General features: G+C 46.3%; 1 protein-coding gene across 1 annotated transcript in view; it reads right to left on the bottom strand.

Moving 5' to 3' along the window:
- Positions 1–1,042: 1,042 nt before the first annotated feature.
- The window catches only part of LOC147111754 (interleukin-18 receptor 1-like), a 68,222-nt gene continuing 55,668 nt past the window's right edge, over positions 1,043–13,596 (bottom strand). Inside the window, exons 11-12 of the mRNA XM_085998957.1 lie at positions 5,424–5,809; positions 1,043–1,768 (exon numbers count right to left, since the gene is read on the bottom strand). Coding sequence (XP_085855083.1) covers positions 5,433–5,809 — 377 coding nt within the window. The 3' untranslated portion in view covers positions 1,043–1,768; positions 5,424–5,432. The remainder of the gene's footprint in view (positions 1,769–5,423; positions 5,810–13,596) is intronic.

Raw genomic sequence — 13,596 nt, 5'->3', positions numbered from 1 at the left:
TAGCCATTGCTTGTCCACTGTTATATCTTTTAATGTAGTTTCCCAATTTACCTTAGCCAACTCGCCCCTCATACCTACGTAGTTTGCTTTATTTAGATTTAAGACCCTAGTTTCGGATTTAACTGAGTCACTTTCAAACTCAATATAAAATTCTATCATATTATGGTCACTCTTCACTAAAGGTCCCTTTACTACAAGGCTATTAATTAACCCTTTCTCATTGCACAATACTAGATCTAAAATAACCTGTTCCCTAGTTGGTTCCTCAACATACTGATCAGAAAACTATCTTCCATACATTCCATGAATTTGTCCTCCACACTATTACTGCAAATTTGGTTTGCCCAGTCTAAATGTAGATTAAAGTCCCCCATGATTACTGTATTACCCTCAGGTCAGCGACCTCCCTCATTCAGTTGGCATCTGCGCTCTTATTGGTTGGCCTTCAGCCCAAAATAGTCCACTCTCCTTTGGTATATATCCTGCAGCTGGATCGCCAGCTCTTCAGAATCAAAGAGATCAGTGATGCCTATACATCTCTGCCGTCTCAGCAGATTTCGCACTCCCAGACAACTGTGGGATAGACCAAGCTCTTTGGACAAGCTTTTCCTGTGCTTGTAGCTTATTATGAAAATACGATGGACAGGGAAAGACTAGATGGTTCACCAGGCCTGTCCCATACTTAGGAACACCATGACCCCCATCCGTGCCCACCAAGACCAGCAACCAGCAATCTTAGATAGCAAAACTTGTCATCCACAGCTGTCTGCAGCCCCAGTTTTGCTCGGATCACAAAATTGGGGCTTTAATATATTAGAGATGAGGGGAAAGAAAAAACAGTGCAACTGCTATTTATAACCATATCAAATCTTAACTGTAACTGAGCTTTCAATGACATCAGTACCATAATATATTATGGATTCCATTGTTTATATCTACTTATCTGACATTTTGAATCTCCTGCTGATTGCATTAGTAACTATTTGTTTGATATTTCTTGTTAAAATAATTATCAGCAATTCTGTTTCATATATATTTATTGTTTAATGAAAGCTGACAAATTATGAGCAATAACAAGGCAAGATTAATGCAGAAACTGTAAACTTTGTATAAAATATCTTAATCAAAATGGTTTTTTTTAATACAGTAAAAGTAAGACAATGCTGGACTCTTTTCAACAAGATAAAAAGGCCTAAAGAAAGGAAATCGACATGTTAACAATACTATAGAAAATGAAGTCAACACACATTGGCAGGCTTTAAGCTATCAATGTCAAAAAGAATCTAATGGAACACTACAGTTTTGTTGCTGTTTTCTCCTGTAAAAATGAATTGTATGAAAAAAGGAACAATTAATAGGAATAACAAACAATGAAGTAAAATTTTATTTTTACCAGTCGTAAACACCAGTAAAGTAAAAAAAAATTGTTTATTTTTTAAAAATCTATGCCCATTTCTGTCAGGAGTTAGATTTCCCACCAGTGTGTGGTGCCCACTGATGCGATGAACATGTGCTTTTCCTTTTGCATGGAGGACATCGGAAACATTTTAGAGAAAGGAGGATCTATTCAGATTGACATTTAGGGATTCACAAACAACAGTAATAGCAAATTAAAATTACAGGTTAGGTGTAATCGTACATGTAACAGGTGGCAGACACTGCATACCAGCACTCCAATGTTACTCAGGCATGTACCAGAACCCCAAGTGTAAGGCTTCTTCCATTTGGTGCTAGCTTCAGTTGTAAATTCATGGTACATGGTGGAGGCCTGAAAACAGAAGAACATTTTAAAGATTGTTTTTTAACTATGCTTTCTTAGTGGAAAGGTGGTTGGGAAAGGGAACACAGAACCGAAACAAGTTTGGTACATTTGTTTTCAACAAAGAAGTAGTCATTCACACTTTTTAATCAATCACTGCATAATACAAATGTAGCAGTATACAGTATACACAGAGGATTCCACACAGGTCAAAATATGAGTAAAAAATAAATAATGAGTTGACCTGGTCACACAAGTAATGAAGTTGTGAAGAAGCTATTTCCCTTAACAGAGAGGTCAATAACCAGGGGGCATAGCTTTAAAGTAATTGGTAGAAGGATTAGAGGGGAGTTGAAGAGAAATTATTTCACCCAGAGGGTGGTGGGGGTCTGAAATACACTGTCTGAAAGGGTCAGAAACCCTCATCGCATTTAAAAAGTACTTGGCTTTGCGCTTGAAGTGCCGTAACCTACAGGGCTACGGACCAAGAGCAGGAAAGCAGGGTTAGGCTGGGTAGCTCTTTTTCCGCTGGCACAGACACAATGGGCTGAATGACCTCCTTCTATGCCGTAAATTTCTATGATTCTAAGCTGTTAGGCCCATGACATGTTTAAACATATTATCACCATTCCTTCAATAAATATCTCAAAAGTTATCTGCTTGCATGACAAGTTGGCATTGAATACAAGGGAATAGACCCAAATTGGAAGAGGACCCAGGAATTACAAACCCATGACTCCCCTGGAGGAGGCTGTCCTGTACTTCCTTGGCTATAAGAACACCAATGGAGATGGGGAACGTGGAGCCTTGGGCCTTCCTCAAGCTCGGGGCTAGTACCATCGTGCTCTTGTTAAAGTCTTGTCCACCTTTTCATGTACTGACACAACCACACAAACATCACCCACAAAGAAAAGTCAGAGAAACCTCTCCACCACCAAAGTAGAAACAAAAACCAGCATCAAAAAGGCTCTGAGAAAATGAAAATAAAAATACAAAATAGCACCTACCCTTTAAAAGCTCCCATTTTAATATTCTTTGGGGGAAGAAATTCGGTATCGCCCCGTTTGGGGCGCCATTATTAGCCGTGCACAAAGTTTAGCGTCTGGTGCTAATTATCACCTCCGACAGCAAACTTGGCTTCTATCACCCCTGAGGTGATTGGAGCACTAAATCAGGCACTACACACCTGTCTTAAGGCACAAAGGCCGAGGAGCGAGGCGCTGCCTCAGAGCGCTAGCAAAGCTCATGTGATGTCAGTCAGCAATGGAACACAGACACACTGGCTCCGGCCAGTTCTTAAAGGGGAGTTCTGACAAAAGGTCTTCGACCTGAAACATTAACTCTGTTTCTCTCTTCACAGATGCTGCTTGATCTGCTGAGTTTCTCCAGCATTTTCTGTTTTTATCTTAAAGGGAAGGGTTGATTTTGCTCTCCATCCACATCCTGCTCATTGCAGCCTTGAATCTTGGCCTGGAGAGACCTGTACATCAATGGAGAGTCCCAGGGAAAGAGCTCAGAGTGCAGCCCCCACAGTCTCTTCTAAATCGATACAAGGAAGGGCAAATCAAAATGAACCTGCAAAGTGCTGCTCAGTACCCAAAACTCCTTCACACAGCGATGAATCTCTTCAGAAGTCTCTCTCTCTCTCTCTCAGAATGCGTGGTGCAAAAATGTCACCAACAAAAAAAGGCAGGAAGCGGTCACCTTTAAATAGCGCTCCCCCAGTCCCTTTCTGACTGCAAAACGCTCCCCTCAACTTGTCGTTGCTAGCGGCAGGTGGTAAGGCAGGGGGCGCCACTCAATATCCGGTCCGGGGCGCTACCGGGGCATTGCACGCTCGACTGACGTCACGATCTGCCGGCGCAGGAGATCGTGGCGGTAGTGTTTAGTGCTGCCGCAAAATGTCTAGTTAATTTCGCGCGCGGCGCAAACATCGCTGCGCTCGGGTGCTAGTTGCTTTGCGCCCCATTAGCGCCCTCTTAAGGCGCTAACGGAAGGCACAAACAACTGAATTTTTCCCCCTTTTACTCTCATTTTTTTGGACTCTTTTAGAAATAAAAATAATCTAATATGGAGCTTCACTTCCTGCCCCACCAAAAGCACAGTACACAACTGTTGTAGACAAATATGCAAAGTGCTATTAACATCTTACAACATATAAAATGCTTAAATGAAGGTCTCAAACGTCTCGTGCAAGAGCAGCTCAGGCTGGTCGGAAGGCTGCTCACTCCACTAGTAACACACATTTCACATCAGCTGGATTAATCCCACCAACCGGAGAATATGCCTTATGTCCATTAATAACTGCTATACTAAAATGGGAAATCATCAAACATTTTCAAGGCCTGATGAATTCAATCAGATTTTTCTTTCACTGTTGTAATTTAACAGTTCAAAGGTTGTCAGATCTCAGAGTTATTAAGGTATGTTAAAAAGATTGCTTATTACCCAACCATAAAAAAAGTTTACAATTAATGTGACTGGATAGTTTTCTCTCACAACACACTGCTTCCAGTGTGATGTAATGTTAGGGTATTTTAAAGAATACTTTGCACGGTCTCGCTGTACTTCCCTTAAGCGGACTTTGTATTCCTTATGAACCCAATCTGACTCACAAATTGAACCTGTTTGAGTAGATCTATCACTTGAGGTTGGAATTCTTCTCACTCAGCTCCTGATAACCCTCCAAGGCAATGCACTAACAGGTAGGGCGGCCCTAGCTGGACAAGCAGCTCTTGTAAGCTGCCCGATTTAAGCTGGCCAAACCCTAGCAGTACTCCTGTACACACTTGAGAGTCTCTAAGCCTCGGCTCTGCCAACCTGTGCTTTAGATTTCTGAAATGTATATGTGGAATGTTTCTCTATAGTGAGAAACATTTTTGTGGTGAGGTGGGGAGGGAGGAGGTGGAGTGGTGGGTGTAGATTTCTCAATAGATTGATTTGAAGACTGTTAAACGTGGTGATGGATTTCTGTGTGTCAGGCACTCAACTGAGCAACAAAAATCTCTCTCAATCTCTCTCTCTCACACTCTCTTTATCTCTCTCTCTCAGGCCACAGTTTAAAATGATCCATTAGCCTTTGAACTGCCTGTGTATTAATAGATTAATGTTTCCTCTGACAGTCTCATTTCCAAGTTGAAAGGCCCACAGACGTGTGCTGTTTAAATCATCCAGATAAGGTCAACATGGCTTAAGCAGCACATTAATACTCTATGAAAGTCAAAAGCAAAAGACACCTTCAGGAAACTTAACTTTTGTGCCTCTATCTACCTATATACAGTAACAATACCATGGAATTTGTCACACTGAGCAATAGCTATGTAACTGACTCGCAGCTGCACCAGAATCATACTACTCTTCTTGCAGCTATCCACATTTCGAATATGCCTCTATTAAACATTACAAACTTTCAGTAGTTTCCTGCTAAACATACAAAAAGCAGATTAATTTAATGAACATAAATAAATGCACAAACTGCTGGGAGTAATCTCGGTTTTATGGTACTTCTTTTGCATTGGTTTTCTTCTAAATCCCACTGCAATACAAGCTGCTGGAATCTAATAGCACGTTATCACTGATGCAGAAACTTATTTTGGCCAAACTGGCACAAACGCAGTTTGAATCAATGGTAGGGAAGATAAAATGACAGCAAGCCTGTACTTACTTGTTGGAGTCAGATGTTGTTTTTCAAAACCACGTAAGTCACTGATTCATGTTGGGAATCTTTCGGCAATTGGCCACCTTTTGCTGGCATCAAGTATCGCATCTTCTTCCAAAAATATGAATGTTTGAGGACAGATTTATGCCCTTTCCATTTCACAGTTCTTTTTGACTTCAGAACAAGCTGAAGTGATTCTGGTAATGACCTAGTGCTGTTTATAGGCTTAAATTCAATAAGTATTGGTTTTATTTTTCTTTCAACCAATACTTGATGCAGCCCAGTCATCAGTTCATACGTAGAGCTGTCCTCATTATCCACATATTCTTTACTGAGTATTATAATCAATCTTCGGCATTTGTTAATATAAAAAAGTATATTATCTGCAGAAGCTGTAAAACAAATTAAGTACTGCTGTATTAATACCACATGGGGATAGAATCTCCAATATTCTACATATAAATCTTAACCTAGAAATGATCAGATATTCTGCAGATTCAAACTGTTTTCCTAAGAAGCCAAGCAGTAAGTCAAATGTAAACACTATTTTATTAGAGATTCTGATTTACTTTTCAGGGATGTATGACACTGGAATTTATTTGCAAATTGGTCTTTCGACACATAAAGGTGACTGACCAATTTTGGTTAGATTGCCACATGGCTTTTTGCAAACCAGGGGAAAATAGCTTATTTTAAACCCCTCTGCAATCCTTAGACTTATGACAAATGCTATATCACAGCTTCAACCTGTCATGATGGTGATCACAGGCATGGAGATTTGGAGACCAGTTTTGCAGGAAAAGGATAATACCACCCCCACCCCTCACCTCCCATATGTGGGATCCTTGACAATGAACTCCTGCTTTATTCATAATAGATATTGTTAGCCTAACACATTGGCTGGAATTTTTACTTTGAAGAGAGTGCAGGTTTGCGAGCGGATGGGCAGTTAAAAGTACTGAAATTGACAGCGCATCGAGAAGCTGGCTTCAACCCGCCGGCTTCCGCCTTTAACTCGGGTGTGTTAGTCAGCACGCCAGAGACCTGCTCGGGAGAGGCGGGTGACCTACTTAATGTAGTTGAGAGCTCATCAAGAGGCTATTAACAGCCTTTTCAACCTGATGTTGGAGCTTTTACTGGCTGTCCACGGGATTCACAGGCTTGCTGAAGCTCGTCAATGAAAGCACGGCGAGAGCAGTGTGGCCATTGTGGGAGTTGAAAAAAATGATAGTTAAAAAAAAATCACATAAATGGTCACAGCTCACACCTGCTTCCTTGCCGAAGGGAAAGGCGCTTGCTGACACCATAGTGCTGAGTTTGCTTTCAGGAGTTTGCAGGTGATTTCTACCACTTCGGAAGTCACTCTCAGTACATTGGAGGTTTGTGCCTCTGATTTCCACTTTAGCTGCCATCTATCAGATCAGCATGGATGCCAGTTATGCTGTTTCACCTTGGACCTCAGATTTGGACCAAGATGAGCCCCAGCAGCAACAAGACCAGCAACATCAGCAACACGAGCAGCCGCAGCAGCCTTCTCCTCACCAACCTGCCACTCCACAGGAGAGAGGGGATGAGCACAGGGGTACACCTCGCAGGAGGCAATACCCCAGCACAGGGTAGAAGGGCAAAGGATCAGCTTCTTTCGGAACATAACTGAACACCAGTGCCTCAGGAGGCTCAGGCTTTTGCGCCAGGTCATGACAGACTTTTGTAGCTTGCTGGAAGAAGACCTGCTTCCCAGAGGTCCTGGTGGACACTCCTTACCAGTGGCTGTCAAACTCACCACCGCCCTCAACTTCTTTGCCTCAGGCTCCTTCCTGGGATCTGCAGCAGACATTTGCAGGATCTCGCAGTCGGCCGACCACAAATGCATCACCCAGGTGACCGATGCCATGTTTGACAAGTCAGGCACTTATGTACACTTTGCCACTGATGAAGCCAGTGTTACTGAGCGAGTGCTCAGCTTTGCGGCTCTGGCTGGCTTCCCACAGGTGCAGGGCGTCATCAACTGCACATATGTGCCCATCAAGGCACCCCCAGATCACTCAGGAGTGTTTGTGAACCGTAAGGGGCTTCCACTCCCTCAATGTGCAGCTCGTCTGCAACCACAAAAAGATCATCCTACGTGTGTGTGCCAGATTCCCAGGGAGTTGTCATCACCCATTCATTCTGCGACAGTCCACCTTCCCTCAGTTCCTCACACCTCCGACCAGATCTACTGGCTGGCTGCTTGGAGACAAGGGATATCTGCTGAAGACATGGCTGATGACACCCTTGAGGAGGCCAAGCAATGAGGCAGAAAAGCACAATAATCAAAGCCACATGATGATGAGGTGTGTCATAGAGCAAGCAATCGGGATGCTGAAGATGCACTTCAGATGCGTGGACAGATCTGGAGGAGCCCTTCAATATCCACCAGCCAGGGATTCCAGAATGATCATCGTATGCTGCGCTGTGCACAACATAGTGCAGCAGCAAGGATTGGAGCTGCAGGAGGAGCAAGGCGCAGAGCCTCTTCAAAGGAGGATGAGGAGGGGGAGGAGGAGCAGAAGGAAAATGAGGAGGAGGAGGAGCAACCGGAAATGGACATGGCAACATATTGCCGGATGGCCTCATAATGGCACAATTTAGTTAAATTGCACCAGTGCACCTATATGGCACCCAGATGCTGAACCAACTCCCCCCACCACCACCACCACCACAAAGCAGTCCTAAAATGACCAAACCATTCCTGTCTCAGGCACCCAATGCTGGAAGTTAAGTAATATCTTATCATTCACTCCAACTGACAAGGCCACTTTCCAGGTAGCAGGCAAAAATGGACAAGACGGGAAAGTGGTGCAAAGAAATAAATTTATGTGGCTCATAACTTCAACAGAAACTTAACCCTCTAACATTTTGGAACACACCCATGTGCATCCCCTTGTGCATCTATAATGATGTCCTTTTTCTTTTTCTACGACTTCAATGAGGTGCGCCCCCTGTAGCTTCAGCAGAGGTGGAGGCAGGCTGCTCACATCCCTGCTCAGACTGCTTAGACACTTTTGGCGGACATCCTCTGGGTTTTGGAGCCTGTGAGGGGCCTGCTAAAGACTGCTCCTCCTGTACCTGTGCAGGCGCAGACTCAGCCATCGGGATCCGAGGCAGCACGTGGGGCTCTGACTGAGGGGGAGGCAATGGAGGAGAAGCGGAAATGCTTTGAGAAGAGCCCCTACTTCCATTTCCCCTCTCACCACCATCCCTCTCATGGTTCACCTGCACTTCCCTGCTAGCAAGGAGCTGGAGAGCACTTTACTGCACATCAGTGGAGTGATTACAGGCCAACTCTAGGTTTCTATCCATCCTGGATATGGCTGCAATTAGAGTCTGCAAGCTGTTGTTCACAGCAAGCATGCACTCGTTCGACTGCCGCATTTGATGCTCCATGCAGGTGGCCATCCTTTCCATGGAAGAGTGCATCGTCGCCATCGCCTGCAACATGGTGCTGCTCATGTTGGAGATGGACTCCTCCATTCTCTCTACAATCGAGCACATCTTGGCTGGAAAAGCTGACAGAGTCTCACACATTTTTTGCTGCTCCTCAAAAATCATCCTCTTTGTCCCCCGAGGCTTAGTGTCTTCATCCAGCTGAGCAGAGCTTGGAGCATCCTGCGCCCTCCAGCGAAGACTCTCCACTACTGTCCCTGTCTCCACCATCTGCTCTTGCTACATGTGATCTGTGAGACACCAGGCGACAACAGTACTCTATGTCTCGCTGGATCCACCGAAGTGTGAGTATCTGCACTGGTGCTGGGTGTGCATGGGTCGTGTGACAGTGCAACCTCAGACACCATGGCCTCCTCTGAGGAGTCGTCTTCCTCCTCCGGCTGGACGATATGGGGGGCACTTGGTGGGCCTGTGGGAGAGCAAAGACATGAATTAGAACGGTTATGATAAGAACGTTTGAAGTTACCATTATGCACATGATCATATTTCACTGGCTGCTGACATCAAGTCACCATGAGTGCCTTTTGTATGCCATGTGGCTGTATGAGATTTAATTCTGTCACCAGGTAGTCGGGAGGTCCCCCTCTCTCCATCTTCCACCGATAGCAGCTCCACAACTCCACTGATGTCCAGCATCTCCTCCTCTACTGCAGTCAATGGCGTTGTTTAGGAGGGCCACCTCCAGTTTTCTGCCTCTCCTGCGTGTCCTGTGCTCTCTTCTCCTGCAAGGAGGGAAACAAGAGACCTTTGAGTGAGAGTCATGGAATGAGGGTAAGGGATGGATGGGTACTTCTGTAGAGGGTGACTATGAGGGAGTGGCATGACATTGCCGAATGGCCACCTTCTGTGGCGTTAATTTCTATGATTGCATTAGGATGAGAGTGAGTGTCAGTACTGGGTAGTCAGATGGAGATGTGAGTAGGTGCATACAGTGAGGGATGGGTGCACCTGCAAGGTAGGTTGGTGTAAGGAGTGATGTGCAGGACTGGGCTTGGGAAGGCAGAGTGAGGGGGTTGGGGTGACAGTCACAGCGGGATGTAATTGAATGTGGCATTGCACTCACCTTTCCTGACCTCATGAGGTCATTAAATCGCTTCCTGCACTGTATCCACAACCTGGGAATCACATTCCCGTTGTTCACTTCTTCCGCGATCTCCAGCCATGCCCTTTTTGCCTTGGCTGCTGGCCTCTTCCTCCCATCACCAGGGAAGAGGACCTCCCTGCAGGCTCTCACTCCCTGTAGCAGGATTTCCAGGGAGGCATCACTAAATCTGGGGGCAGCCTTTTGGCGCTGAGCCTGCATTTTTGCTTATCAATCCGTATAACTTTATATAACAATGAGCTTACTCTGTCAACAATGCACTGTCTCCCCCATCAACCTCTCCTGCACCTCCACCAACCCTCAACTGTCTTCTGTGCATCGCTCCTTTAAGTAGCTGAGTTGAAGTCGAGTCATCCGTGATGTCATCAGACCCACTCCAGTTAATTGGTCGGGAAACCCGGAAGTCTGATTCAATTGCAGTGGCTGAGTTAAAAAGCTACTGCAAGACGGACCACTTCAACGTCAGGGTTTCCAACCTGAACCACCCCCACTTCCCACCCCCCACCACACCCATCCCAATGGCAAGGTAAAAATTCAGCCCAATGAGCCTGAATGGGAGGGGTGTCTTACCGACCTCCATTGTTTCAGAACGTTACGGATAACAACTTCAATGCTTGGCTCAACTGGCTTGACTGCACACCTGCATTTCACTCCACATCTAGCTGCAAGTTGGAGTTTACCCCTTTGCAAGATTGCTTTAATTCCAAAAGTAACACTGCAATCTAAATCACACCTGGGCAGCTGAGCTTATGCAATCGACTCAGTGAACTACGTTCTCAGAGTACGAGCTCGCCTCTCTGATTCAACCTTTTGATTTCAACACAGTGAGGACGCAGGGAGACCAATGTGTAAGAGAGAATATTTGGAGCTTATCAGGAAAGAGGAAAGTTCAGAGGAACATTGACCGTAGTAGCATTGTTAAAGTATAGAGAGACATGAAAGGCTTGAGATGAGAGGAATTACTTATCAGACTCGAGGTGAGAGGAATTACCTATTATTCTGTCCAGAAGATGTGCTATAAGATCCTCCCAAGATATGGGTATTTAAGTTTGAAAAGGCTGTATAGCAAGCCAATAGCTGCTAAGTAGAAAAGAAGTGTTGGCGCCGAAGAGGAAATTAAGCTTGCGCCTGCAATTTTAGCAATGGAGAAAATACAGAAATTCCATTTGAGATCAGAGGTGAACGTGAGACCAAGAATGTCAACATTGGAAAGAAATACAAATGGTTCTTTTAACTATTAAACTAAGGGGTGGTTATCGGAGATTCTTGCTGATGCCCATGTTTGTAAATAATATAAAGGAGAAAGCAACTATAAACAGCTTGGCGTGGAATGGAAGAAAGTATATCCCCATTGTACATTGTGGGTATGTCTACATGCGTGAAGTCTAGAAAACAGAATCTTTAACTTTTAATAGGAGTACCAACATAATTTTGGGGGGCAATTTAATATATTTCCTCATGAAATTTAACTACTTATACTGGACTATTCAGAAATACAATAGAATAAATAAGACAGTTTGGGATTCCCACTATACTCCGTTGATTTGAATCATGCGTCGGAAAACCTGAACTTCTTGAAACGGAGATCGCGAGATCTTTGTGCAAAGCTTACTTCGGGGCCAGCAGCGAACATCTTTGCTTTGCTGCTGACCACAAATTCCGGGCCCTTAAGGCTTATTTCCATCCCCATTTTGCCTGGTCGTCGTCGTACGTGTCTTCACACTGTTCCCTTTGGGGAACTGTATGAAGTGGTGGAAGGATTTCTGGCCACGTTAACACTCCTTCCGTGACTGTAACCATCTTCATACCAGCCATTAGGGTGGTTAGTCCTATGGCGGGAGGGTTTTACGGGCTCCCACAACCCATACGAGGGGGGGGGGCCACCCACACCCACGGACACAAGTATCCCGCTGGATGTCAACCCAGAATTGTAGAGCCGGGGCTCCGACTCCACTTGCCGGGACTGTCTGGAGCGGGGTTAGAAATGCTACACCTTCTGGCCCAGCGGCGGGGATGCTACCGCTACGCCAAAGGCCCACTCCATTTTGCCTGGTGAATGTATATTGCATAAGACCATTACCACAGGTAACCACTATGTGGCACTTTAAGCACCCAGTCTAAAATTGTCAAAGATTAAGGCCTAGAAATTCATTAAGGCGCTGCCAGCTTTGCGCCCAGTTAACGCCTAAAGGGTGAGTTTGCGCCAAAAATGAGTTTGCGCAGATATTCAGCGCAGCGGTATTGGCGGCGGTAGCCGTTAGCGCTGCGCCGGCACCGATGACGTCATCGGTGTGCGCAGTGCCCCGGTTCCGCCCCGAAACCGCGCCGATCCCCATAGTTAGTTGCGGCCGCCTCCTCCGAAGCGGCCGCAAACAGCGACCAGAAAACGGGGCCGTCCTGCTGCCTTAGTGGGGCGCTTTAAAGCGGAAGGTGCGGCCGGCCGCTTTTGCGGCGGCAGCCTGCCCGCACCTCCTTCCCCAGCCTCCTCCACCACCCCCCCCGCGGCATTGCCGGCTGCTTTCCGCGAGCCCGGCACTTCTCCGTGGTGCCGGGCTCATTTGCCGGCACTATCCAGCAGCGATCTCCCCATTGCAGGCAGCTCCCCCTTAAGAAAAGGAGGAGGCCTGCAGTGCCGCAGCCTGCCGCTGCGCAGCGCCTGGCGCAGCGGCGCCAAGTGCGGTGATATTCAGTGTCAGTGCACCAAGCGGAGGCGGGCACACCCTGGTATAGCGCCCGCTTCCGAATTGGGGCGCTAACAATGTATATCTGGCAATCGCTATAGGCTTCCCGCCCAGCGCTAACTTTTGGGCGCTAGCCAGCTGGCGGGGCCATAGTGAATTTCTAGGCCTAAGGGTTCAAATTTAACTCAGCCATCAGGCGGGCTTTGAGGCATGTGGGAGGTTAAAATCGCAAAACCTGGGGGTCGGGACCCCCCCCCCCGCCTGGTTCCCGACAACTAGCCATTTTAACCCAGGCGTGTCTGATGGTCCCGAATCAGTCCCGCCTGCAACAGGCGGGATTGGTCTTTAGGGCCCTTAAACAGCACTCATTGGCCTTTATAATCCCATTTTAACAGGCCCTTGCCTGTTTAACCCTTTTCCCACGTAAAACACGCCTGGTGGGGATCACGCCTGTGAAACCTGGCGTGAGCACTATTGGCTTGCTGACTATCAGCTGCAGGTCAACCATTAAAGAGGAGATTTGATCAGTCATCATTTGCAGGTGGCAGGACTTTGTTGTCTCAGGCCTGGGGCAACTTTTACCAGGCTTAACCACACCTGTGGAAGGTTGGAGCCTCAAACACTTCTCCAGTGTGACCTCCTGCGAAACCCCTCTCGCCACCCTCACTCAGCGCTTCCTCAACTGAGGCATCTACCAGAAGCATGGGAGGCCTTTTTTTCCTTCCCTTCTTGGCATTAGAGGACCTCCAGCACCAGGTGCGTCAGCAGCAGAACCAGGAACAACAGCAGCACCAGCAACAGCAGCAGCAGCAGGAGCAGGAGCGACAGGCTGCTGCTCACCCACCTGAGGCAGCACAGGCCAGAAGGGGCCAGCGCATAGAAACATAAAAACATAGAAGATAGGAGCAGG

This window comes from Somniosus microcephalus, chromosome 10 (genome assembly GCF_052327205.1).
Source record: "Somniosus microcephalus isolate GS21.2 chromosome 10, FLI_Smic_1.0, whole genome shotgun sequence".
Classification (NCBI taxonomy): domain Eukaryota; kingdom Metazoa; phylum Chordata; class Chondrichthyes; order Squaliformes; family Somniosidae; genus Somniosus; species Somniosus microcephalus.
Note: the sequence above shows the minus strand (reverse complement) of the source record. Positions and strands in the feature narration are given on the sequence as shown.